Raw genomic sequence first — 27,121 nt, 5'->3', positions numbered from 1 at the left:
TATAATCCTCCCAAGCGATCTGGGACACCGTTCAAAATAATGGACACATCACGACGCTCGCATCCATATAGGCAAGTGTCAGCCATTAAGCGTTAATGAAAAAACTGTTAAATGTTTTTTTTAAAAATAACAGTGAACAAACTTTCTGACATTGAACATTATTAATTAATTAATGAGTTTCGTTCTTACAGTTTGATTAAAACCATTTTTTTGAAGTTGTCGGCCAAGTGGCATTCAAATCCAACTTTAGTTGTGTTTGGCACTTGGGAAGTGTTAATTTTGGACCCTGCATGTACAAACACACTGTATGTTCGCAGGACCGCCCATCATGCTCGACAACAAACTGACAGCTCTAATGCAGGGTAATTATTACCTTAAGTAGGGATAAGAAAGGATTTGTTGACAGCAAATTGGCTTTTAGCATGCGTCTTGTGCACCTGCGTGTTGATCAGAGACCGTGATACACAGAGGTCTTTGTGCCAAGAACACTCTCTCACAACATATACACACACACACACTTACGAGTTTGTGCATATATTTGCAGTTTCTCGCTCTTTATGAAACCACGCATGTCAACTAATGAGCTTCCAAAATATATAATTTACGCACTTCACCATGAGAACGAGGTGTTTGTGTGGCTTTTTTCCCTCCTCAAATTGTTTCCTTTCATTGCCTTGACAGCATAGAGGATTAGCAGCATAACTGCTTACAACCATCAACGTGTTTTCACCGTTGTGTCACATAGCATGTTTTTTTCCCCTTCCCTTTCCCTCCCTTGATTCACACTGCAACTAAAAATGAAAAAACAAAACAATCGATTCAACCTCCAGTGGCCCTTTCCAACGTACAGTGAGTTAAATGGTTTGTAAGACGTTTAATTACCGAATGGTATAATCATTATTCATCTCATGATTAGTTGTATAATATTAAGTGAATCTCCTGCCTTGAGTTCTGTGTTTCATAGATCAATAGATTTAGAGCTGGAATAAGGGGGTGGATTGAACAAAATATCCCTCTGATGTTTCTTTAGCAGACCAATCTCTCATTTATTTATATAATTAGCTTTCATATATCCTTAATTAAATGCACATTTAATCGTACAGCATACTGGCGACTACACTATACACTTTATATTGCATGCAATATTTAATATAGTGTTTAAGGACAGAGTATGCAATACATCAATATTTAATACAGCTTTTCAAAGCAAATTTTTCAATGTGAACCACACAGTTAACTATTTAATGCTGTTAAATCTGAAAAACACCATTAAAAGTGTTCAAAGCTTATTTTACTTTGGTGATCTAGTGTATTTATGAGTGGAATGGGATCATAAAAATAAAATAAAAAGGAATTGATTGGATTTGAAATTGTTTTTATGTCGTTTATTTGGAGGGGAGGAACTGAAAAATAAGAGAGCTTCATGTCATCCACAAAGAAAAGTTGTTTCAGAGGTGGAGCAGGTTTTACATTTTGACCAAAGATTATACAAATTGAATATCTTCTTCATAAATAATAATAATTACAATTTATGCACAATTTTCTTGCATACTAACCCTATCTTTGATAGTTTCATGCTAGTTCACACACAGAAAGCAACTCTAGTGTTTGATGATCACGTGATGTGAAGTGTTACGAGGTTTAAATGATGGCAAATCCCTGTTGTCTGCATTACAAAACTTCATACAATAAATGAAATCTGATTCATTTGCTTTTTATTACAAATTAATCAGATGTTTGCTGTGCTTTCTGGAGATGATCAGTAGCGTGGCATGCTTGTCAAACGTGTTCAAGACTAAAACAATCTGCTTATTTTCCACTCCAGAGCCACAGATTAGGTAACGACCGGTGAGTTTTGTTCAGGTTTTTGTGACGTAACTCTTCACAGATATGCTGAACCGCTGCTTGGAAGGGTCTTACCGTTATTCACTCGGACGTGTTTTGCCCACTGCTCCGCCGAGACGTTTCTCTGTCTTTAGTCACCACAAAGAAGAAATGACAGATTACAGGCTTTTGCCAGAGTACATATCAGTCTGTGGGCTTCCTTGGGTCAGGATAGTGCAATCCCAGCACTTGAGGAATGCCCAGACACATCACTGGATGGCACTGTTTCCATTTTTTGCTCTCCTGAACCCCCTCGGCTGGATCAACAGGGTTTGTTTTAAGCAGGCTGAGAGCACTCGAAAAAGCAGGAGTTTTAAGAGAGCCGAGGGCTCCTCAAAACTCTGTCCCATCTCGGCAAGCATGGGTCCTGGGCAATACGATCATACAGACTCCTCTGCCTGGTAAAACCTGAGGCCCGAAGTGAGAGATAAAAAACTATAGTTCTGCGTCCCTCAAAGAATCCAGAGCATTTGCATTTTGTTTATTGAAACAGGATAATGCTGTCTAGATTATTTTATTTACATGTGCATGTTTAAGAGGATATACATTTTTTAGTAGGATCATACCCTAGTGAAAAATAAATATACTCAAATGTATTTGAAATACATTAATTTTGTGCTAAGAATACTACAAATACATTTAGATATTTATGTACTTATAAATACCCTGCAATTGTTCTGCTGGTATACTACATTGATATACATTAAGTCTGCTAATTGGAACAACTAATTTTGTACTTTAGTTATCCGGAAATAGTGCTGAACTTCAATTAAAGATATACTTAAGTAAATTTGATTGGGCTAAAGTGGAACTATTAAAAGTATACTTCAGGTACACTTTAAATATCTTGCATTTAAAGACTGATATATACAGAGATCATACTATCCTTACTAATATTGATATTTAAAAATATTTTAGGGCTAATATTAAGAAATGTGCATTGTGCAATAAAGAAGTACTCCAAATAAAGTTGAATTATAATATTCATATCTCTAAGTCTTAAGTGATATGCCAGTGAATATGTTAATTGATTTGTAGTATACTTAGTATGAAATAAATGTTTAAATACATTTTGGTATAAAAAAAAGTCACTATATTTGTTAAGTTGAAGTAGTTTGAGAAGAGAAGAAAAGTTGACATGTCCTGCGGTGTGACAGGCACCATCAAAACTATTATATACAGCATTTACTAATCATTTTTTATCATTATGCATGCATCTTTTATGAGCTCATATTAATTAAGAGACTGCTTTAAATATTTGTGCATTTAAAAATCATTTATCAATGAGCTAGTGACTAGTTATGGCACACGTTCCCTCATATGACTTTTAAAATGGCTTAAAATAAAATCTTAATTTTGCTGGGGAAAAAAACATTGCATCTATTTCCATAAAAATGATGATTTGTTTTTTTTATTTCAAAGCAAGATTTGAATTATTTTTGTGTTTCCAGCATTCATCCCTTCGCACATTTTTACAACAGGAATTTGGTGGTTATTCATCCGTTTAAATTAATTAAATTAGATTCCTCTGATGCTGCCAGGCGTTCAGATGATAATTGCATCAACACGCCGAAACATAATAGCACTCTGAGTGTTTCCAGTGCAGTTCATTTCAATCTAAATCCAGAGCTCCTCTGGCAAGACCGTCAGAAGACCCCCTCATCTTCATCTGGAACATCTCCTCCAACTTAACAATTTATCAGGGGCCAACTTGTAAAACTGCGGTCGGAGACGTTTTGTTAATGAACCGTTTACAGAATCCTCGTAGCCAAATGGTAGGGCTGATATTTGACATGCTCCAGCTGTGAATTCCCTCCGTGGAGGGCCGCTGCAGATCAGGCTCACGATTTCTAGACAAAAGATCGCTCTGCGGAATGGCCGCTCTGAGTCTGCCATGCAGTCGCACCTTCGTAAATAAAGGTGGGAGTGTAATTGAGTGATGTGCGCCGGGGGAACGGCGAGAGATTGAAGGCTGTGTACTGGTAAATAGATAATCACACAAAAGTAAATGGGGTTTTCAAACCTCAATCTACTCCGCCAGCGTGAGCTCGTTTGCATGTTAATCACCGCAGCGATTTCCCGCATCACGAGGAAGTCCGCGCTCTTTCATAACCAGCTTTTAATTGCATTTAAAATGTCACAGAGGTGAAACACATGTAATTTAGCCATAACTGTGTCCAAATTAATGGCCTCTACTCAGGCGTTCCATTCAGTGGACTCAAATGAGTCTGTCACCTTTTGTATTTTGATCTGTTTTTTTTCTTCCCCCACCCACTTAGATTTTTATTTATTTGAAATGCATTAGACAGCTTCTGAATATATCTCAGCGACGCTGCACGTGTCTGTCTCGGAGTGCGTGTTCATTTATGAAAAGCACAATTATTTCCAGGTTATTTCTCCTGAATGCGTTCGCGAACATCGGCTGGACGTTAACGGGAGAAGACGGATAAGATTAGACGAGGGTGAAAAAGTCAAAGGACTAGATTTTAAAGAAGCCCAAAAAAGTTTATTTTCCTTCATCACCAGGTGTTCTAGCACATATAAATTACTGAGATGATGTTTCCATAACAGAGCGGAGGGCACTCCAGAGAGCCAAACCTGCAAAACAGACCTATTTAATTTTTCATTGAGGAGGACCATCAGGAGCAATAAGCCAATATTCTCCTTCCCCTTTTCCAGATGCTTTCTCTAGCCTTGCATCTTTCCAAACCCTAGCCTTTACATTTTTTCCAGAAAAAAAGGCGGTTCTGCCGAGACCTACATGAAAGAAGAGAACTGTTGAAATGTTAATTTTACCATCTGCTGTCGAGGCCTGCTACCTTTGTGCGAGCGAGCGTGTGTGTGTGTGTGTGTGTGTGTGTGGTGTGTGTGTGTGTGTGCGCGCTCTCTGTCTCTCTCTCCCCCCGTCTTATATTCCCAGTGGTTCTGTTCTGTTTTATGAATGTGCTGGTATTTTGGTTGTTTGAAGTTTTTGGGATCCGGGAGTTTGAAAGTCAGACTTAGAAAAACAGAATGCCACAAGACGCGCTGAGTGACAAACCGATTATCCTGCCCTCGTCCTGATAGCGCTCGTCCCCTCTGCGTGTTGAAACGGTTAGTGGCTCGCCCGCCCCGCTTGGGTTAGCCTCAGCATCCCAAGCACTTCATGTAGCAGTGGCATTTTTGCTGTGCTGACATTGATTGAGGTGTGGTTTTTTTTTTAAAGTCCCCTATGAAGTGATCATATATTTATTATTCATTCATATTTGCAGTCTCTTCCAGGGAAATCGTGCAGCACTGCAGTTTTTTTATCCAATCAAAAGCCCTCTAGAATGTATATATAAATACCATAAAAACATATATATATATATATAGTATGTATATGTGTACATACATACATACATACATGAATGTATACATTTACTTTTTAAAAAAGGCTTTGGAATTCATTTAATTCATGGGAGAGGGACATTATTATTCTAGAGAGAATTTGATTGGGGGGGGGGGCTGTGCAGGATGAGTCATCAATATTTTTTTCTCTGTTTTCCTGGAAAAGAAAACCGACTTAGAGCCAATAATGTTGTCTCAGCTATGAATAAATAAATAAAAATAATATAATTAATATTTTCTCATTTTATTTGTCTTATTTCAGTGTAGAATTTGTTGTTAGGATGATAAAAAGTTTTAAAAGTTAAAAAAATTTAGGCTGCTCTACCTTAGCGGTCTAACAGCGCTTGTCAATGTCAAAAGGAATGAGATGGCCAATTAAATCCAAGAAGGCAGGGGTTACTGTCACTGTCACAACACAACGAGAGTTCTTGGAAAGATGTGAGTAGATGTAAGTATTAGAAAACTGTTTTATGATAACTGCGACCGACAGTAATAGACTATTTAGTGATGTAAACTATTCAACAATTTCAAGTTTCATGGTTTTGAATTGAAAATATGCTATCATGATTCATAAATGAATGTACGAGACAAGAAACATTTGCGTTTTGACATATAAGACATACAAATAAGAGTGAATGTGTGCACTTTTTTAAATAAAATATTATTTTCAAATAGTTTAAATTGAGTACTTCATAATTAGACATAGAACAACTATGTCGGCTGGTATGTTATTTTCAAGGCATCTTTAACTCGCTCACTGCATTATGATTTGCGAATGAACTATGCAGAGTTGGTCCACCCCTTTTCGACACCAAAACGAAACTCAAATCCCGTCAAAATGATTTTTTTCTCATCACGGGACGAAGCTGACACTTTTTAAACAACATTTTATCAGGTCCGCCGCTGGGGTCCTTGCCAAATGGACAGATTCCAATGTGAGATTTGATAGTTAGCAATTAAGCTGAGACATCCTGAAATGCGGCTGTGTGCAGAGTTGCAGAGCGCTTGCGTTGGCCAGGATGGGATTGTTTAGTCTGCACTCATTGTGAAGCAGCGCTGTTTCTGAGCAGCAGTTGACGGTTGTTTGCAAAGCGCGGGGGGAAAATGTGAGAGGCCACCGTTCCCTGCCATTTATTTATTTTTCCCTGTCCTTGGGACTCGAATCAGATTTTTTTTTATTCCTGTTACTCTATTCTTTGGGAATTATTCTTTTTTTTCCTGTATATGTGGCTGCTGAAACGTAGACTTTTCATGACCTCACTGTGCAGGCTGTGTTTCATTAATGACCAGCTCTGTGGTTTGGGTCGAGGAATAGTTTTCATATGACACCGTCTTGCATTAGTGCAGAGCAGCAGCTGCAGAGAGGCTGAACACAGCCAATTCTGTGGCTTTGAAAGGTGTGAAAAGTTCAAGTCCCCATTGCAAGAGCCTTGCATTTATAATTTGCATGTGTAAATTTCTCTTCGTGCATGGATGTGTGTGTGTGATCGGAACTGCCGGAGACTTGTAAAAAAAGTTACCTGCTAATGAATCGGTTGTCTTTGTTTTCGTCGCAACTAGTCAGGTGACTTTGGACGTCAGCTGCTTCTGGTTTGCCAGCATAAAGCCTGAATTATACCAGAGCCCGTCTACGGAGAGCCTGGCCACTCCCTATTAAGTCCTATTGTACCGAATTTTGGTTGTAGTTCCACCAGAGTTCCACTGGGGGCGATCGCCCGAGTGCAAAATGAATGGGAGTCTATGGAGCTAGACGGCTAAATGTGTCTCTTTCACCCGATTGCCGTTGAGAAATCTCAGATTTGATTGTAGTGACCGAAGGATTGCCGTAAAGCAGTATCTCTGGCCGTACGACGTGTATGACGTCATTCACATTTTAAAAGACTTTTTAAAGCAAATAAGTGACTCCAAAAAATCAACAAAAAATTTTGTGCACACCGCCACACGAAATGGGGTCGCATGCTCTTAATGCGCACCTCGGACCAACAGCGTGATGACGTAATTTTTGCCATGCGCACCCAAGCGAACCTGCGTAAGCGTTGAGTATAAATCAGTCTTAATGCATCGACGCTGCATTAAGTAATTAAAATACATTTGAGAGGTTCAGGTTCTCTCTGGCACATACATCAGTGGCAACCGTCCACCCCAAAATATAAATTTTTCAGGAGGAAATCATTCTTAAAAATTAACTGTGTGGCATCCAATACGGACCACTTCATAACACAAACCCGGACGTCTGTGTATGTCTGCACATTATTAGACTACTGGAGCCACCGTTCGCTACTTCTGCGCAGTATTAAATGTCCTCTGGGGAAAATTTGCATCATGCATGTTTTTGTAGATATTTATTACTGCTGCAGTTTTCTTGCATGGAGGGATGGGTTGTTAGTCCAAGGGTGTAGTCTGAGTTTAGGGCCCGACACTTGTGAGCCTGAACAATGGTAGGATTAGCTAACAGTCCAGCTATGTGCAGTATTTGAAGTCGTGTCTGAGTTTGTTTGGGGAGGTGGATGTGCGTTTAGATGACCCGACGGCAGCTGTTGGGCACTTTTAAACTGTCAGAAAATCCTTCCATTTATTTACTCCCTTTCTGCCTTCCATCCAGTAAAAGGTAGAGAGTCTTGTAAGGGTTAAACTCCTAATGAGGGAAAAAATGTGGAAGTATGCTGTAGGCTTTGGTTCGATGTGTGAATTCAAATAGGTCATGGTTGTACCGTTGACAGTTTCCTCTAAGATTATACAGACACAGTGTGTTGACCGTGTGTGTTTGTGTCTGTAATGCGTGGCTGAAAACACTCATTATAAGAGTAGCACAGCAGTTAATCAATTAATTCATAAATTAATGCTCACTATCTGCTGAGAAATGAATTAAAGCACAGCAGAATGACATCAACATGTGTAAACATTGTAATTGCGTGTTAAAATGCAATTTGATTGATCAAAACTTCTAAAAATGATATTCTACAATGAAACGGAGAAGAGGGGAAAAAATACATAATTTAGTCAAAAACTGCTAAGGGATAATAATGGAATACAGTTTTTTTTTTTTTTTTTTTTGCGATTTTTCATTATTGTTTGCTACAGGATCTTTATTTTCATGGGTTTAAATAAAAGAGTTTTGTTATAAAAGTCATTTGTAACCTCTGAATGTAGCATTTTTGACGAGCCAAACATTTTATTCTGTGAGAATTTAAGCCAAAAAACGAACTTAATTCCGTAAAAAAGTATAATGAACTGAGCAAAACGCACTTCTCAAGCACTTTTTATAGTTACCCAAAAATCAAACATAGTTCACCTCTCACGCATGTTATCACGTCCATTAAATACGTTGGCGTATTAGAACTAAAAACATTGACATAACACACTCACGGGAATCAATCAGTTCTCTGAATACTTGCCGGCTAGGAAAAACTCACTGAAGTTGAATCTGAATGATCAGGGAACTGAATTACTGTTCCCACTGCATGCTAAAGAGAATAAACACCACTCCAACTGAAAAACTGGAAACAGGAAGTTGTACGTTATATTTTGACTGACATATATATATGTCTGTACAACTGTACTTTTTGTTTTAATTCAAGCCTTCTCATTCTCCGGGAACATTTTATTTGGTTTATTTGAAAACACTTATTGTGGCTTAAAAAGCCATTTTCCTGAGCTTTGGCTTCTGGTAAAATGTGTCGAAGCTTTTTACCGTACAGAGCAATTTGTACTTTGAATAGAAGTTGCCATTTAATAAGTTTGTTGCACTTTTTTTGATTGGCCTGTATTTCATAATCAAATTGGGACTGGTGCGTGTTTCATAGCAAATGCTTCCATTTTGAACTCTTATTACATTTCATTTCATTTATTTTTTCTTTCCTTTTGCATAAACAATTATAATTTTGTTCTATTCCAGGAATTAATGGAAACCATTTGCATTCGGGGGAAATTTTGAACATGCAGTGCTGTTTTCAATGTCATCACAGGCTACTTTTTTTTTTTGTGGCTAAAATGACAGAAGACGGCTGCTTTTAAGTACCGCACAAGCAAACTGATAAGTGAATCATTCCACTCTCTAAACCCTTTTTATTGGGACTTTAATAACCACTGTATTATAAATTATAATGTATTCCTCCGTTTGCTAATGCCCTTCAATATAGCCGCCTAAAACGTGGTCTGAAGTTACTGTGGCTACCTTTTCAAAGGCAAATCAATTACATGTTTTTGGTAATGCACCGTAATTCCGCCGTCAATGGACTGGCGGATGAATTGAAGCGATTCAGAGAGAAGTGGTTGTTCCTGTGATGTTTTTTGTTTGCACTCTGCACTATTGACTGCATCCAATCAAGAGCAAGTATTCATCCTCCATTCCCACCATAATGGAAACGGGTCGTCGGAGGCACCTGATTACGACCTCCAGTTATGCTCGGCTAATGGAATATGGAGTTCTCGCTCACCGTATGTTGTTAAAGCAATTCTGGCCAAAAGTTTTCCTCAAACTCGACGTTAAAAGAGTTTGCCATTTCTACCAAATTGCAGAGCGCAAGACTGAAGAAGGATATCGGTAGGGAGATCTTCAGGAAGTAAAAATTGCCACTTGCATACTGTCTTTGACCGACCGCGCCAAAGCTTCACCACTCCACAGGAACATGTGCCGTTTAGGAAGATATAAAGGAGTGATTTTATTACCCGGTACATCTCTCCTCAGAAGCGATTTCATTTCTCTTTTCAGCCGCCACAGGAGTCTTTATTTGATCTCATATTCCTGAATTTAACTGCTTTAAACTGGCCGGCCTCAGTTTATTTTCATTTGGAAAACACATTTTCTGTTCAAGAGGACACGGGGGTAGTTGGGATTGAGGTGGGGGCTGTCAGGGTCTGTGTCGAATGTAAATGTCTTCTTTTAGTCACTTTTCACTATAGATTATTGGAGTCCATCTTTTCATTTTCTCCCACCTCTAGCAGATCCGACGTGTATCTGCCGTGCCTACAAACGAGACCATTGAGTCTTAGTCTTTCACATTGAGTCTTTGTAGGGTTTCTGAACTATTCAAGGAGCCTGTCTGCTTGTTCACAGGTTGTTAATGTTCAATATGTGGGTATTTCTTCAACTTTGCACACTCGTTTTTTTTCTTGAGCAACAAATGTCATTTCCACCTTTACTTAGCTTCTTGTGGTGATTATTTATTTTTTTCATTTAAAAATCCATCATCCAGCATTTTATGTATCTTGAACGCACACAATCACACCCTAAACCCTAGTAAGTTGACAGAACTAAAAAACATTAGGTATTCTGTTGCCTCATTTAAGTCAAACTCCATGATTAAGTTAGTAGAACTTAAAAAAAATATTTTGTTCTACACAAACATGTTAATTGCTAATTAAATGTTGACTTAGCCAACTCATACAGTTTGATTACATAAACATCAAATAGAGTCAAATCTTTTACATTTAACTGCTAGCAGTAGCAATATCATACTTGCATGTCTTAATATTGCAAAGAAACTATCTCTATACATTTGCATGTCATAAACATATTCGAAATATGGTAACGTTACCATACTATTTTTACTATATCTTTCTATGGCAGGAAAAGTAAGAGTAGTTTGATAGTATGCGGTTCAGCAATAATCTTAAAATGTTCCTGTCCATCCTCGACCTAACCAATTAATCATTATATAGGTTAACCTATTAATCTTGTGCAAAAACACACTTAAGTTTAACATGTATTCTCAGTATGCAGTCTGATGCAAAGCATGCTGGGAACTAGAACTGTTGCACATATTTAGTTTAAGTTCAGCTTCACATAATCAGTTAATGAGTTCACTTAACTTTTTTCTATTAATTACAATAAACTCTTTCGTTTGGTTAATTTTGACTGGTTAATTTCAGGTTTACAGTGTAAATAACATTTTCACACTTTTTGCATAATTTGACAGTTGCAGATTGATTGATTTATTGAAAATTACTCCAAGTACATTTAGTATACTGTTTATTTTTTACTTTATTAGAGGCAAAATTATTAATTGTTATGGAAATGATGCTATAGTGATGCAGTCGTAATTTGACTGAAAAAATTATATAAATATTTTTACTCAATTAATTGAATTGAATTGTTAATTTTTACTTTTTATGTTGTTGTTTTTTTAATATAATTTAACATTTAAAGTTTGGGTCTATGACATGGATAAAACGATAAAATCGTGCCTAGCTTATGAGAGTTTTAATGTGACCTTCATAAAACAAAGAAATCTGTTTTAATAAAGATCAAACTTTCGACCATAAAACTGCTTATAGTTGAAGAAACACCCATTTGTCTCCGAATTGTGGTTGGGAGTTGCGTTCTCAGGCTGTCTGATGCACCCAAACAACTTTTCACTGCTTCAGATTTTGTCATGTGTTGACACAGATGTTCAGGCGTGTGATCCAGCACGAGATGTTTTAAATATCAGTGGTGGGGTGAGACCGTCTAGTCCAAACAGGGCTGCCACCTCTCTAGACTCAGATCATCTGGGACCGGGTGCCTTTATCAGGACTTCAGTGTCTCTGTCTGATTCTCCCGCTAGTAACACCTCTCTGGCCTGTCTGATGACAGCATTATGAAGACATTCAGCAATTTCAGAGACAAAAAACCCCCTCAGCCAAACCTGCCCCTCTTTCTCTCATGTTTTTTTTTTATTTGGCTAGCCTCCATTCAGCGAATTACCTCCAGATGTAATTCCTATCCCCGCCCCCACTGAATTAGTGGCTAGTAAGAATTAGGTTTAAATTAGCTGTGGCATGGAGAACGGTTAAGTTTAAAATGTCCTTATAATGAGTTTATTATTCTTTGGTGGGATTCCATTTTCCTGAATTAATTCTTTCTCTCTTTTTTTAAGTAATTTCTGTCTGATTGAATAGAATCAAACCTCTGGATTGGATGTAACTCATGCTACTTTTGGGGTTCTGGTGTAATGTGAGAACCCAATAGCTAAGATATGTCCAACTTCCCTGCTGCTTTATATCACTGTTTTTCTTTTTCCCCCATCTTTGTGATTTCATAAAAGAATTTAAAAAAAAATTTTTGGAGTATTTGTGATCTGATTGTGTGAATTTGTACACTTTAAAGGTCTTGTTTTCCGAGAGGCTAGCAATAGCAAGCTAGCTTTGAAAGCTTAAGATCCCACACCCTCCCTTCAGACGCCGCCAAAGCCACACATTCGGACCGAATTCAATGATTGGACGAACATTTTATGGTCCTACGCCTTCCACATATGAAATAAATACACTTAGACCACTAAACTTAATGATTACTATCAGGATGTGAAGAGGCTTTCAACCAGTATTACAAAAAAAATCTGGAACAAATCACCTACCCTGCCTTCAAGTAGCAAATTTAACAGACTAAGACCATTTGACTAAGACCCATATGCTCAAGCATCTATTAATATTGGGGTTAGTGATTTAAACAAACCTCTAACCCTAAGTATTAAACTTCAGTCTTATTTGGCAGAAGTACGCAAAGTGCTATGTTTCCAAGTAAATGTACTTGGGATGGATTTTGGCTTCTTGATTTGTGCTGCTAAGTAACACCTTAAAAGCCACATAGCAACACCCTGGCAACAACGGAAATGGAAAATAAAGAAAGCTAGGCGTGATACTTTGTATTTTAGTAGTAAATTCTTAGGTAACTTGATGTATTTTAATTAGAAGAATAAAGAATTATGCAGACAGAGCAAAATCCTTTCGTGTTATAAAAATAGATATTTTTGTGTTGATTTTGATAAGTGTTGCGTTAAATGTTTTTGTGTAAAACCATTTATTAAACGTATTGTTTTCTTTTTTCTTTTTTTACAAAGATTGTCTTTTATCTTTTCTGTTGTTTAAGAGTCTTTAAAAAAAACAAAGGCATAACCGGTTTTAGAGGGATTGTTTGTTTATTTTTGTCTTGTTGACAAACATGTTACATTTTTAACCAAAACTGATTTCTTTATTTTTCGCCACAATAATCTATGTTTTTAACCCCCCGTCTTTTATCTTTTGAGTTGTTTAGAAGTCTAAAGTATGGCTGTTTTTAGAGGGTTTTTTGTCATGATGATAAACACGAAATGTACAAAAGACCCAGTTTTCTTTATTTTGCGTCTCAATAATCAATGTTTTTTTTCCTCCCGTCTTTAATCTTTTGAGTTGTTTAAGAGTCTAAAAGACGAAATGTATGATTGTTTTTAGATTTTTTTGTTGTTGTCATGTTGACAAACGTGGTCATCGTTGAGTGCTTGTCATGTTGCCTTTCATCTTATTACAAGTTTGGCAGCTCCGAGCGCATCAAATACCCATTACCTGCGTATCTCCAACAATGCCACGCTAATACAAATTACAGCCTTTACAGTATGATAATATCTCTCGAGCGGGAGAGGAAGTCGGCTGCCATTCAGTTTGCTTTCATCTGCCGCCAACCTGCCGCATAACAGGTAAACTGCTGTGAGCTGCACTTGCTTGTATAAATTTACCCACACAGTCAAGTCTTTGATTTCATCAACTCATCTAATTCAAATGCGCTTTTGAAGGAGCCCACATTTTAAGGGTAGACACAGAAGAGCCAATTTAACCTGGAGTGTCTGTCTCGTTCTGCGGGGCTTTCTGTTTGAAGTGGCCGGTCAGCTTGAACTGTCTGACTTCTGTCATTTCGATCTCTTTTATTTCTCCACTGAAATGTATACTTCAATCCTCCCTACAGATGCTAGAGTGGAGCAGGTATCATTAAACGGAGAAAGCGAGAACATCGCCGAGTGTTCGCCGCGGCTGCTGGCGCTGTGCATTGATGAGTGCGCACTGGTTTGTTTTCAATAGGAACTGAAGGCAGGGCCCTTTTCCTGGGGCCGCTCGCTGCGCCTGTTGATATTGAGTCGAGCAAACACTCTCTCTGGGATGTCCTGTCGGGCGTCCGGCCAGGGTCGCAATATGAAAGTCACATGTGAGGAATCCTGCACAGGGATCCTCTGAGCTGAAGCCGGCCCCCGCCTCGCTCCTGGCCCCTGAGCTTAATTAGCTTTTTAATGGAGGTGCCACCAAACGTAGCGTATTTACCGGCGCAGATAGCGGCTTATTTTGATGTGCGTTACGACTCTGAGCTCTTTGAGACTCGGGGTTGTTATTTTCAGAGTAATGCTGTGGATTAAACGCACATCTTATCTTGCGCTCTTGTGATTGTTGAGCTTTGCTTGCATCCCCCTCCCTTGCCTACTGAAGTATATATGCAAATACATTTGGACACTATCATTATAGGCTACTTAATAGGACTTCATTAAGGTTCCGCCATGCAAGGCAAAAGGAGGTTGCCATGGATACCGCGGCGCTTAAGTACAGTATATTATAATGTTTAGCTGCCTGTTATATAATCATTGTGCTCTAATGGTCCATTTCAGGTCATATCGATCGACGATGAAGAGCATCATTAAGATGAAGAGAGGCCGGTCTTATGAGTTTGCCATTAATCTCTCTTTTTCTTTACGTTTTGTAACTTAAAAAGAGAATTGGGGTATGGATAGATCAAGTCATGGTGATCGAACTGTGATTTTCTTGCCTTGAGAAATGGTAAGAATAACCACAGATGCAACAATCTTGAGCTAAAAACTAAAATAAGCTTTTTTTACCATACATTTGAAAAATTAATAGGTAACACTTTATTTAAGGTGACGTACGCGTTACTACATGTACTTACTATAACAGTCAATTATGCAAAAATTACAAGTAATTATTTGAGTAAGTACAATGTAAGTACGTCACCTTAAAAAAAAGTGTAACTAATAAATATTAGTGGATGATCTATTTCTGTTTTGTACATGTCAGGATGGTCAATGGGCAATATATTACTCATATAGGTATATATAATATGCTTACGTAAAATAATACGTCATAATTTAATGGAAAAAAAAAGATAGACTGTAATTACATGAATGCTATATATATATATATATATATATATATATATATATATATATATATATATTGTTGTTGTTGGTCATGCTGTTTGTAGATTTTGACACAAGGGGGAACTAAAACTTCTGTTAGGTGACCACGCAGGAGGTTATTGACTCATTAGGGACTTATACTGTGTAATTTGCAGTGTTCTTATTGAAAAATCCTGTGCATGTATATGTTCTGTATACACGCAGACCCACGGCTGAGAGTTTATTAGGGCTGTTTACAAGCGTCAAGTGCGTTCCACAGGCTCAGTCATCAGCCGAATGCATCGGAGGCGGTGATGAGCTCAAGTGGATAACTCTCCAGCCAGAGAACAGCTTTAATGCTGCCGGCCTTTCTGTGAGGCCTGAAACACACATCAGACTCCCAGTGAGTGCACACTAGCTCAGCGTAATCTGCTGTGAGCTCAGTCTTTAGTGGTTTTAGTGGTGGTCAACCGGTAGGAGTCTTTCATGGGCTGATGCTGATATCTAGAGAGCAGGGTGGCTGATATAATACCCATATACTGTGAGGCTTATGCTACTACTTGTAAAGTTCACATTGAAAATGCATGGAATTAAAAATCTAATCTAAGTTTTGCATAAAAAAAAATATATATATATATATATAATATATATACACACACCGTATATAGGTCACTAATTAAATATGCAAATTTGAAACCATGATCATGTGATTGTACAGACGGTCATATTTCAGGATTAATTTGGATCATCTCCACACGTGGACAACCATAATCAAGTATTATAGTGGAGTTCATGCATGTTAACTCGATTTGTATAATTTGTACAAAAAAAATCATATTTCTAGTGATCCCAACTTTATATATAGTACAATTGAATGGCTGCAAATTAGGTTTGTGTACATTATTTGACACCATATTTACTTAAAATTCAGCAAAAATTGTAACCTTAAGCTTTTATTGCAATTGACAATCCTGTCAGATTTTAAAACTGACACAAGGGGGAGGTAACACCTCTGTTAAACAACCAAGGGACATAATAGAGATGATAATGCTAACATTTTCAATCGTTATCTTATCAATTGCTGATATTTAGCATGCATGAGTTTCAGTTGTGGTTTTGGTGTTGTAACTGGTGTGATTGTGAAATAAAAAACAGTGCTTAGATGCTCAGTGGTGTGATTTGTGTCACTATGAACAAGCCCAGTAGTGTCATTTGCTTCAAAAAGCCCTGGTTTCCCCCAGTGTGCTCTTGACACCTTCCCTAGTCTCGGGGCAGGACGTTTTGTGTCTGCTTTAATTGAAAATTAATAGTTAGAGGGGTTGCCATGGAAATGATGCCAGCGCTCAGAGACACCAACTCTGCCACCGCTGCCGTCACGCGAGTCCATCCCCCCTCAACCGACACTTTCTTCTGCGTGCGCTCGAGAGACGCTGCTGGAATTGTTTGTCCTCATTGACCTTGCAGTCCAAAGCCCTGTGAAATGAGGAGGGGAGTAAAGAGAGAGAGAGAGAGAGAGTTAAGTGAGAGACAGACAGAATAAAACCTGATAGGAGCGAGAACTGAGAACAGCTATCAAGCGCTAAAAGCTAAATCGGCCTGTTTGTCTCGTGAAGTGAAGGTTACAGCACGATGTAACCCTTAGCGATTGAGGCGAAATATAAATATGATGCATTAGACGCGATTCATGTGACGCCAGGATCTGGAAGCCTTCCATGCCTTTTACACTTCCTCATTGAGCGTTTGCCCTGGTCTGGAGTGGCGGAGGCCTAGAAACATTTTGGCTCGAGCTCAATGGTATCTAATGATATCATACAGTTAAAATATGTTCAAGTAGAGCTGGTAGACGTACTTGGAGCTTGTTAAATCATGTTCAGACTTCAGAGCGAGGATTTCAGGTGGTCTTACGGCTAGTTTTATTTTTAACTAAATGAATGTGTCATGCTTGGCTTGGGTGGATTATTCACAACATAATTTTTTTTTTTTTTTCAGACCTACACTTGATTTTTCTGGCAGTTTGAAATATATAATTGTTTAGCCGTCCATTTTCATATAAACCACGTGCAAAAAGCATCAACGTCAGTCTTTTGTATTTAAAATCTGCTCGTTCACGTCTCCCCCGTTTACCAACAGCTGGTTCCTCGCTCGCGTTCCTGCGACGTCAACGCGAACGCTTCCCAACGACCCTCACTTTTCACTCTCCATGTGGAGATGGGAAGCCTGCAGCAGATGGACTCGATTTTGCATCTGCCGCGTGCAGACTGGCCTTTGTGCTCCTCTCCTGGGGGAGAGCGTGGCGCTCGTCTCTGTGAGCGGATTCCTGTCTGCGGGAACTGCTAGGAGAAACATCTGTGGCATGCGGGGTGAGAGAACGAGAAAAGGGGTTGACAAACACCATTAGTTCAGTCGATGACAATACCACAGATACGAGAGCGAAAGATTTTGAGGGTTTGACAACAGTCAGTAAATAGTGCAAATAATCACGATTAACATCTGTAAAGGCAAATTTGCAAACCTTCTAAAGTGGTTACCAAGCTTCTTCTTTTTTCTCCCTCCTCGCTCAAATATTTCCCTCGTAAGGACTTTTTGGGGGTTAGTTTGACCTAATAAGGAAAGCAGCAGGCGTATTTATTTATTATTTCCACCACACTATCACTCAACTTGCTAAAGTAGCCCTATCATCCATCTCGAAAGGAAAAAAAAGGAAACACAGCGAAAAGAAGTGCCACCCCCCCCCCCCCCCCACACACACACACACACACACACACACACCTCCCCACCCTGACAATCAAACCACTGATTTTTGTGTACGATTAGTCCTCGGGTGCCAAAACAATCAGAGGTCTGCTTGATTTGTTTTAATTACAGGCGTAAAAATGCCGTGGGTTTCTCGGACGTGATCGGGCAAGAGGCGCTCTGCAATGCTCACGTAAATACCGCTGTAAATAGTTCTCTAATGATGGCTTTGACAGTGAACGTCAGCTAGTTTTTTTCTTTCATTCGTTCTTCGTACCCCCCACTCCCCCCCCCCCCCTCTCCTATTTTTTTTTCTTGCTCTGATGCTGTTGCCTACCAGTGGCATCCTATTCCTCATATTTGATGCAAGTTATTGCTTCAAGGCTTCTAAGAACATTTTCAAATGCATCTACCTTCGGGGAGTGGGATTGTGTGTCGTTTCTCAAAAGGTAGGTTAATTTTTTTCCTGGCCGTTGTGGTTTTTATTTTAGAAAACGCTAAGCTCACTAGTTTGTTTGCAGACTTTCGTCGCCCCCTTTCTTTGAGAAGGTCACATGCTTGCTAATCTCATTCAAGCTAGAATGAATTTTTCAAAAAGGCAGGCACACATACCTCGCGTTTTTGGGGGCTCTGGACGTCCTCCACAGCTGGCCGCGTGTGTTAAATCCCCTCTCGGTTGGAGTCCGAATGCAGGAGAAAAAGAGGAGAAGGAGAGATAGAAAGCGTGCGTGCGTGTGTGGTGAGCCGCGCGCTCAAATGAGAGCTGCGAGAGGCGTCTGGCGGAGAGCGATCCGAGTCCCCGGCTCCGCGCGCAGGCTGTGAGGGAGCGCTCAGACGCTGGTGCGCATGGTCACACACACACACACACACACACACTCTCTCTCACACACACTCGCTTCTTTCACTCAGCAACTCAGTCAGCAAGACGAAAGACTTCCTTTTTTTTTTTAAAGAAAGAAAGAAAGAAAAAGAGGGAGAGTAACACATTTTTGAAGAGCATTTTAAGAGGAAGCAGAGATGCAGGAAAATTTGCAATGATTAGTTGCATTTTTGGAGAATTTTAGAGATTTAATGCTAATGATGCCAGTATTTCCAGTGCGTCACAAAAGGCAGAAAAGCTCCGGGTCAGGGCGACACATTTCCATTTTAGGCACTTTTTTCATCACCTCCCTTCGTTCCCGGCCGGTCGCTCTGCTTCCCAAAGCCCCGCGTCTCCTATTGGGCCCTGTCTGCGCGCTGTCGTAATTGCTTGGTGACAAGTGGAGATGAAGGAATAATTGTCAGGAGATAGGGGTCGTTTTTTTTAATGGGTGCACTGCCGATTTAAGTATGCATGAGCGACGCGTGAGGGACGGGGCCAAAGAGGCGCTTGTTTATGATGCGAGTCTGTATAAACACAGTTGGAGTGATGACACTGATAATCGCACGCTCTTCCCCGTGATGCACGACTCTCCGCGAAACACCCTGTCCAGCTTGCCGTACCACACTGCTCACCTGCAGGTAATAAAACCACCTTTTCCTCTATCCATCCATCCATGCTTTCCTACTTTCACCCATCCATCGGGACTTTTCAGTCTCGCTGTCATTCCTCAAGGCTTAAGGCATTCTCCGGCTGGGTTTGTGGGCTGCTTTCATCTGTGGGTTAATTGCTGGTGATAATGGCAATGACGATAATGAATGTGGTTTTGTGCGGGTGTGTGTGCGCGTGCCGTTAAGTGTGTGTGAGTGTGTGTGTGTGTTTCTCGTGTGATTTGACTTTGCCTAGTAGGTGATTTTATTTGAAGTGAAGTGTTTGTGGAGTTTATAGTGTGCTGATGGGAAATTAAATCATTTGAGTGCTTTTTATGGTTTTATTTTCTGTATATTAGCAATTCAATATTTTTGTGAGCAGCTATTGGAATTTTTTAGCAGGCTTATAATTGTAAAAGAGTAATTAGTTTTACATGTTTATTTCTTTTTTCCTTTTTTCTTTTTTAATTTGAAAGAGTTAAGATTTCATAGTCTCCTAAAACTTCAACGAGCCTGTCCCATTTTGGAGGTGGGGTCAGTCAAATGATTAGCCCTCGAGTACTAATTATCCCTAGCAAAGGCGGGCAGACAATTTGTTTACTTAAATATTCATAAGGGCGAGCGGCGCTCACTATAGGGCTATTGTGAGCATATTATTAAGTTTTTATATGGCTTTGTGCTGGAATGTGGACGTTGTCTTTTTTATAATTTAATACCCTGATGCATAATGAGCTGGGTGATTAGTACATATGGAGAATCACATGGATAATTTACATTGTTCTCCTGAGTCTGATTGTAATAGCTTGTTTAGTGTGATCAAATTAAATGCTGCATATTTGGTGTTTTTTTTATGACGCAAATCCCCTCGCTGAACTTTTTTTTCATGCCTCCTTTTATACCCTCTCCAAAAACAAATAAAAAGAAAAAAAAATACAAAAAAAAGAAAAATATGAATTAAAAAAAAACAAAAACAAAAACACGTTTACCTACGTTTTTTTTTTTTTTTTTTTGAAAGAGCCCATGCCAATTAACATCGCTCATTAGCCGAGGCGGTTATTTGTTTTGAAAGTTTAACCAATCACTTTGTTATGCTAATTGTGATGTAATTTAATTTGAGTCCCGTAATGATGATGCCGCTATTATCCCCATAAATGATGCAGTTAAGCATCACAGCCTTATTTGCATGTGCTTGAAGGGAGAAGCTGGATGAGACGACGCCAGCATCACTCTCGTTTTCCTCCCTCTGTTCTCCCACGTCCCTCCGGGTTCTCCTCGGCCTGTCTGCGCTCATTGATGATCAGCCTTTTTTATCTGATATTTTAATGCGAAATGAGTCGACTGGTTACTCACACCGCACAGATGTAAATTAAATAATTGAAATACCAGACTATTAAAAAATGCAAATGATTTCTTCAGTCGAGGCATCATCACACAGTGAAGTCATGGAGAAACGATTGATTTGTATTTTTTTTTTTCTTTTATGTGCATTGTACTAGTTTGCAATCTACCTCCTTGAGTTCACATTTGCACATCAAAGTGCTTCTTTGTTGGTGAGAGGTTAATTTTTAACCCATTGATTTCATGGCCTCTGGTTTGGACATGCAGATGGTGGCTGATTAGTTAGTGTGTGTGTGTGTGTGTGTGTGTGTGTGTGTGTGTGTGTGTGTGTGTGTGTGTGTGTGTGTGTGTGTGTGTGTGTGTGTGTGTGTGTGTGTGTGCGTGTGCGTGTGCGTGTGTGCTCATGTTCCTGCAGTCTTGTGGTTGAATTTTGAAGAAAAAAAAATCAATTTGAAAGTCCTACAAGAGCCGCTTCCCTCTTTAAATGCACTTCTGAGAACCCTTCAGCCCAGGCTCTCGCTCTGTGACTAAGTCTCCCTTAAAGACTGCCCATTATCTATTTTGTCGAGGTTTTAGACTCTGGGTAATTTTCCTCGGGAAAGATTATTTTTCTCTCGACCAATCTCGCCTGTTACCGCCCTAATTGGTTACATAAATCTTGTCGGGTATGAATGAGAAATGTTGCGGTGTTGTCAAGTGTAATCTTCACCCTTATTTACCAATTCATTAAGATCTATCGATGCAGGACCGGGCCGAAAGAATGACAACATAAATCAGAGCAGTGGGACATAATGACCCTAATCAGCCTCAAATAAGTGGAAACGTCACCATGAGCTATGTCTCTCTGAGTTCGTGTCTGTGTGGCGACGGCGGGGCCGGGACGGTCGTTAACGCGGCCGCGTGTCCCGGGCACGCTTGCCCCCTCCACCCCAAGCCTTTTAATCTCGCCCCACACGCAGCCGGTGTCACAAAGGATAATTGCGGCACGAAATGAAATGAAATATGCGTTTTGAGGCAGGTAAATAGTGAAAGAAGATGGATAAATAGTGAGAAAGAGAGCGAGGGAGAGACTGTCTCCTCCTGCCAAAGATGATTGGAGCAGACAATGGGGCCTCCTACTTTTATAGGTCAATTACTGGTGATTAGGTGGGTTGAGTTAATTAAAGAAATTACCCAAAATGCAGGCGCGGGGACTGCTTGATGAGATACCAGCGTCACTGTCTTGTCACCCGCGTTTGGAGCTGCTTTCGTCCGAGAGGGAGGTGCTTGCTGGGTAAAATTTGAATCAAATGGAAAGACTTGAGACACTCACTCACTTTTCTCTCTTTTTTTCCCCCCCCGGAAGCGCTGGGAAATCTGAACCGAATCTCCGGCTTTGTAGGTCACAACGTGTTTAGCATTTATGAATTGTGTATGTTTTTGTTTTTTTCTCAAGGATTTGGTTTTGTTTCAGAGCTTCTCCGGGATTTATCGCAGTGTTCTTTTGTCCCCCTCAGTCTGTGCTTTTTTCCCCCTCTTTCTTTTCTCCTACTTTTAATGTAAATAGCCTAGAATTAAGTTCTGAACATTCAGCGCTGAATGAATCGAATCACAGATGGTCTATTTATCATGAGCGAAACGATGAATTGAAATCTTTTCTTGAATGTGTTCTCATTTTACCACTGATAACAACACTTGATTCGGTTACTTTGCATACTATTAATCCTGAAAAGCGATGTATTCATCCTCCCTTTTCATTTTTGAACTCGTGGTATAAATATGATTTCCCTCATGCTCTTTCTACTCTGTAATCTCGTCCATTGTGAATGGCTTTGAAATCCCTCTGTCTGAGAAGAGGGGGCCTGTAATATTACATTCAGGTTTAGAGGAGAGTCATTAACGGTGTACGGTGACCCCTAAGAGCCAAAAAGGACTGCTGGCATGCGTTGTTTAACTTTAAGACTGCATTTTTTCAGGTGTTCAGTGGCCTTTTTAATTATCATATTCTCCATTTCACGTGTTGTACAGATGCACCGGACGAAATTCCAACTTTGCATCATCGTTTTTGAAATGTGCCATTTTGATTTATTAAGCATTCCCGACTGTTAAATATTGGAGAATAGTGGAGCGCCGCGCTGCTTTATTTTGTATGCATTGTAACTTATGGCAATGATGAATTAATTTCAGTGGAGCACAGAATTTGTGATTATTTTAAATGGTATCCATATCTTAACTGAATCAGAGCGAGTGAAGCTAGCAGACTGTGAAATGTAATTTTTAGTTTTTTTTTCCTCGTCTTTTCTTTCCTTGCAATGTTAGGATTCCGGGCACCTGAGCAATGCACTGATAATGACTAGTCTTCTTGGATCACAGAGTCTGCCTTTCCTATGCCTCCCTGAAATAATCATCAAGCTCTTTTTCAGGTCTCTTCTGGTCGTCCTATCAGGGGACAGGGCTGCCGGTTTCCACGGGAGGGGAAAAATGAAGTGGATGACTTTTGTGTGTGTGTGTGTGTGTTAATGTCACAGTTGCAGCCTCTGGTGCCCCTTTTCAGCGACTTGTCTAAAACGTCCCGCGGTTTCCGAGCGCCTTAGATGATGGAGAACTCAGAATTGATATCCGAGCCCCGATAAGAAGGGTGCTACGTTTGATAATGAGGCAACATTTGCGGTTGTAAAATCAGATCAGCTCAAACAAGCATGAGTAACTTTACTCCTTCATGATGTGTGTGTGTGTGTGTGTGTGTATATGAGAAACATCTGGGCTATATTTGTGGCTTTCCCTCCCCACACCTTTCTTTGCTAACCCACCCACCCGAAATCACAGGCGTAGCCCTTGAATGCGTTGTCAGGATCCTGTCTGGGATTTTTTCACCTGATGGAAAGGACAGATTTGCACAGCCTACGATTCGAGAGCAAACATTTGCACAGCCAGAAAGGAATCGCACGCCTGGTACTGTTACAGCGTTTAAAGCACACAAAAAAACACACACAGCGAGAAAAGAAACAGATCCAAATAACATCTTTTATTCCAGAAATGGAGCGATTTGGTTTTTATCAACCTTCCTGAATACACACCAGCACAGATTTCCCTTTAGATTATGACTGTTATCGAGATGATATGGGTAATAACGGCTCACAAGCTGTGTTTATCACAGCGACTCTCTGAAATGTGTTTTAGGACTCGTCCAATTTTTCCCGTGTCAAATGGACCGGAGCTTTTCCACACTAGGAGTACAGCGAGGGCTGTAAATATTGTTCCAATAGCACGAACCCTCGACCCCAGTGGGTTTTTAGGGAAAATCAGTGTGTTATAGTGACAGGCGGTCGGTCTCGAGGGTCAGAGACGGAGAAACGAGGGTCATGCAATCGAATGAAGACAGACTTTGGGTGCTGGCTTTCTTCCCTCTCTCTCTTTCCCTCTCGCTCCGTCCATCTCTCTCCGGCGGTACAGTCCCGTACTAAACTCTCTCCTTCACTCAGTGTCATTCAGACGCGCAAACCACCCACCCTCCTCGCGTCCGCTCCATCGCGTGGAAACGATCGCGAGCGAGGATGTGTTTCTAATTGACATTGTAATTGGCAGATTTGGATGCTGCCTTCAGATGGCTAATTAATTTATCTCACCGCTGTCATTAAGGTTAAAGCAGCACCTGATCTCTCTGAATACACTTTGCATACATCTGCATGAGCATTACGTTCAGTTAGACACCTACACGCCAGTTGTGGATCATGTGGATTTAGAGGATACAGTGTTAATAATGTGTGTTTCTATAATGACAGGATCAGTATTCCGCGTCATTAAACCCGAAACCAAATTTGAAATGAAAAAAAAAAATCTTTGCTTCTTTTTTTTCCAAATATTACATCAAAATGTAATCTGTTCTTTAGTTATTTAAAAACATGTGTGTTTAATTCTGGGAATAATCAGTTTGTGTTTTCATAGAAGTCATATTTTAATTTTCTAGAGTGCAAACTGGGATTACAGTGATCTGAAATGTAATTTTAATTAGCATCCCCCCCCCCCCCCCCACACACACACACACTTTGGATTAGGAACAGTGTCCTAAACTCATACCTCACTTTTTAGTCTCCTTCATTGTGGCATTAAAAAACACTCCATTACGTTGTTCATAAAATTCGCGTAAAGGCAATCAAGAGGCCCTTCTCTGAATATTTTAAACATTGGGCATGTAAAATTTATGCCTAATTTGAATACTTATTAGTCGCCTAATCTCTACGGCAGCTTTGTGTTTCTTCAGGAGAGAACACACTGTGTGTGTGTGTGTGTGTCTCTCTGCTTATTTCTCTCTCTTTCTCCTTGTCTGTTAATCTTCTGCACTTTTGTAGTTGTTTGACCAGAGGTGTACTTACTAAATAAATGTAAAAAAATATATATACATTTTTCCTTCTTGTGTTTCTCATAAAACACAAGCCGAGCCGTTAAATGTCATTTGCTGATCTGAAAAGCAGCCGTGGATTAGAAGACTATGTCTTTGTTGTGTCGTGCGTTTGATTAGTGGCGTTCTTCTTTCTTTCTTTCTTTCTTTTTTTTTTTTTTTCATGGCTCGGCTGTCGAGCTACTGTACGCTCTCGTTCAAAGATCGCTGCTAATTGTCCGTACGTAGCAGGTGACAAAATTGATGTGTTTAATCTGTGGAAAGAAGGATGGCGGAGCTGTCAGGGAAATAAATGAAAGTGTTGCAGGAAAAAGCAATCCCCTCTAAACATTACACGAGATTAGGGATATTTTATTGTGCATGCTTGCCATTAGCGTAATTAATATTGTTTATGTTTCAATGCGCTGAAATATGAGACGGCCCGTCATCATTTTCTGAGAGAAACAAAATGTGTAAGGGGAAGAGAGGAGGGGGGTTGGATGAATATGTGAATGACGGAGGAGACGTGTGTCTCTGTGTGTGTATTAAGGCTCTTGTGGGTTTATTAGCTATGCAGAACACACCTTGAATTGCGTTTGTTGGGTCGGACGATTCTTTTATTTATTGCAGTGATCTCCACAGATCTTGCCAGGGTTCCTGTGAACGTACACAACATTTATGCAGGGAAAATGATAAAACATTTATTACCAGAGAAGAGGTAATATGCATAATTTATGCTGTTTTTAGCACAATCATTAGTGATATTCGTGATTTTTTTTTGTGGCATCCACCACTCTCCTCTGTTTTGATTTCCAATAGATGCCAGTGGAAATTAATTTAATATCTTTTCATTTATGTGCCTGGGTAAAAATTGACGTGTGCGATTTTTGTTCTGTTTGAATTTTAATTGTGCTCGGCGGACGCCGCTAAATATACGGAAGTAATGAATATTTGAGTATGTGATTAAAATAAAAGGGAGGGAAAAAACTACCCTATATGTGACATAAGATTTTTTTTTTTCTTCTCTCTCCTCATTTGACTAGCAGGCAAATTTTATTTTGCTTTAGCTAAAAGAAAAGACCATTATATCGTTCATCACAGTACAGAAGCATGTGATTTGTAATTCCCCCTCTTCTCCCCTCACCTCCTGTACCAAATTTTAATTTTGCATGATTAGCTGTGCGTCATTAAGCAACTCCGTTCAGTCGAGACGCATCGGGGATATTTTAAGACATTCGAACAGGAAAAAAAAAAGGACGTTTCTTACATGGTATATTTCAAACATGTTCCTTTGGAAATGATTCACACAGCATTGAAGTCACACTTGGAATTTATTTTTAAACACCATTTGTGATGTGTGGGATGGTCGACATGCCAAAAACAAATACAATTAAAATGAGTGAAATATAAAATAGAAACAATAAAAGGCAGGAAGAAACGTGCAATCGTGCATCTCTTTGTATTGCTTCATTTACACAGTGAATGCATAATTCCTCCCCCTCCCCCCGTTAAATGCTTTAATTTGCAAAGGGAGCAGGGGTTGATAATGGAAAGCTTTTTTTTTTCTTTCTCGCCCCCATTTTTCCTTTTTCTTTTTTACCCCCCCTTTTTTTTTAGGAGGCAACTAAAGGGGATTGTAACAAGAGCCTTAACCGGTGCCTCTTAATCACTTCTAGGTATTAAGTCATGATGCAGGAGTCGGCCAATGAGACAATAAGCAACAGTTCAATGAGTCAAAATGGAATGAGCAGCCTAAGCAGCCAATTAGATGCTGGCAGTAGAGATGGAAGATCAAGTGGGGAGACGAGCAGTGAAGTAAGCGCAGTCGAGCTGCTGCATCTGCAACAACAGCAGGTAAGTTACGTCTCTCCCCCCCGTCCGTTGTCATCCGCCGCGCTCTCTCTCTGCCTCTCTCTCCCTCCCTCCCTCTCTCTCTCTCTCTCTCTCTCGCTGGCTTCACACTAGACTCAGCAGGCAGCTTTTTGACTGACACCCTTCAGTTGTGTGCATTTAGACAGGAACT

The 27,121-nt window shown here is 39.7% G+C and overlaps 1 protein-coding gene and 1 long non-coding RNA gene across 12 annotated transcripts in view; one reads left to right on the top strand and one right to left on the bottom strand.

The window, feature by feature from the left end:
* The window catches only part of foxp2 (forkhead box P2), a 101,975-nt gene that overhangs the window by 17,592 nt on the left and 57,262 nt on the right, over positions 1–27,121 (top strand). For 2 of the 11 annotated variants that reach the window (XM_079622314.1, XM_079622310.1), the window contains exon 4: positions 26,775–26,952. The exons of 2 other annotated variants lie outside the window; for them this stretch is intronic. In XM_079622314.1, the coding sequence (XP_079478440.1) occupies positions 26,785–26,952 (168 nt within the window). In that variant the 5' untranslated portion in view covers positions 26,775–26,784. Of the gene's footprint in view, positions 1–18,235; positions 18,344–18,956; positions 19,395–21,889; positions 22,015–26,774; positions 26,953–27,121 lie in introns of those variants that run through there. 7 more of the 11 variants (XM_079622313.1, XM_079622307.1, XM_079622312.1 and 4 more) reach the window with 6 other exon arrangements.
* Positions 16,002–18,719, bottom strand: LOC307003627. Its single transcript, XR_013798761.1, has 4 exons — positions 18,507–18,719; positions 17,674–17,761; positions 17,286–17,507; positions 16,002–16,634 (listed from the first exon to the last, which is right to left on the bottom strand). It is a non-coding gene; the product is annotated as an uncharacterized lncRNA (long non-coding RNA).

This window comes from Phoxinus phoxinus (assembly GCF_949152265.1).
Source record: "Phoxinus phoxinus genome assembly, chromosome: 9".
Taxonomy (NCBI): Eukaryota; Metazoa; Chordata; class Actinopteri; order Cypriniformes; family Leuciscidae; genus Phoxinus; species Phoxinus phoxinus.
This window is presented reverse-complemented; position numbering and strand designations above follow the sequence as displayed.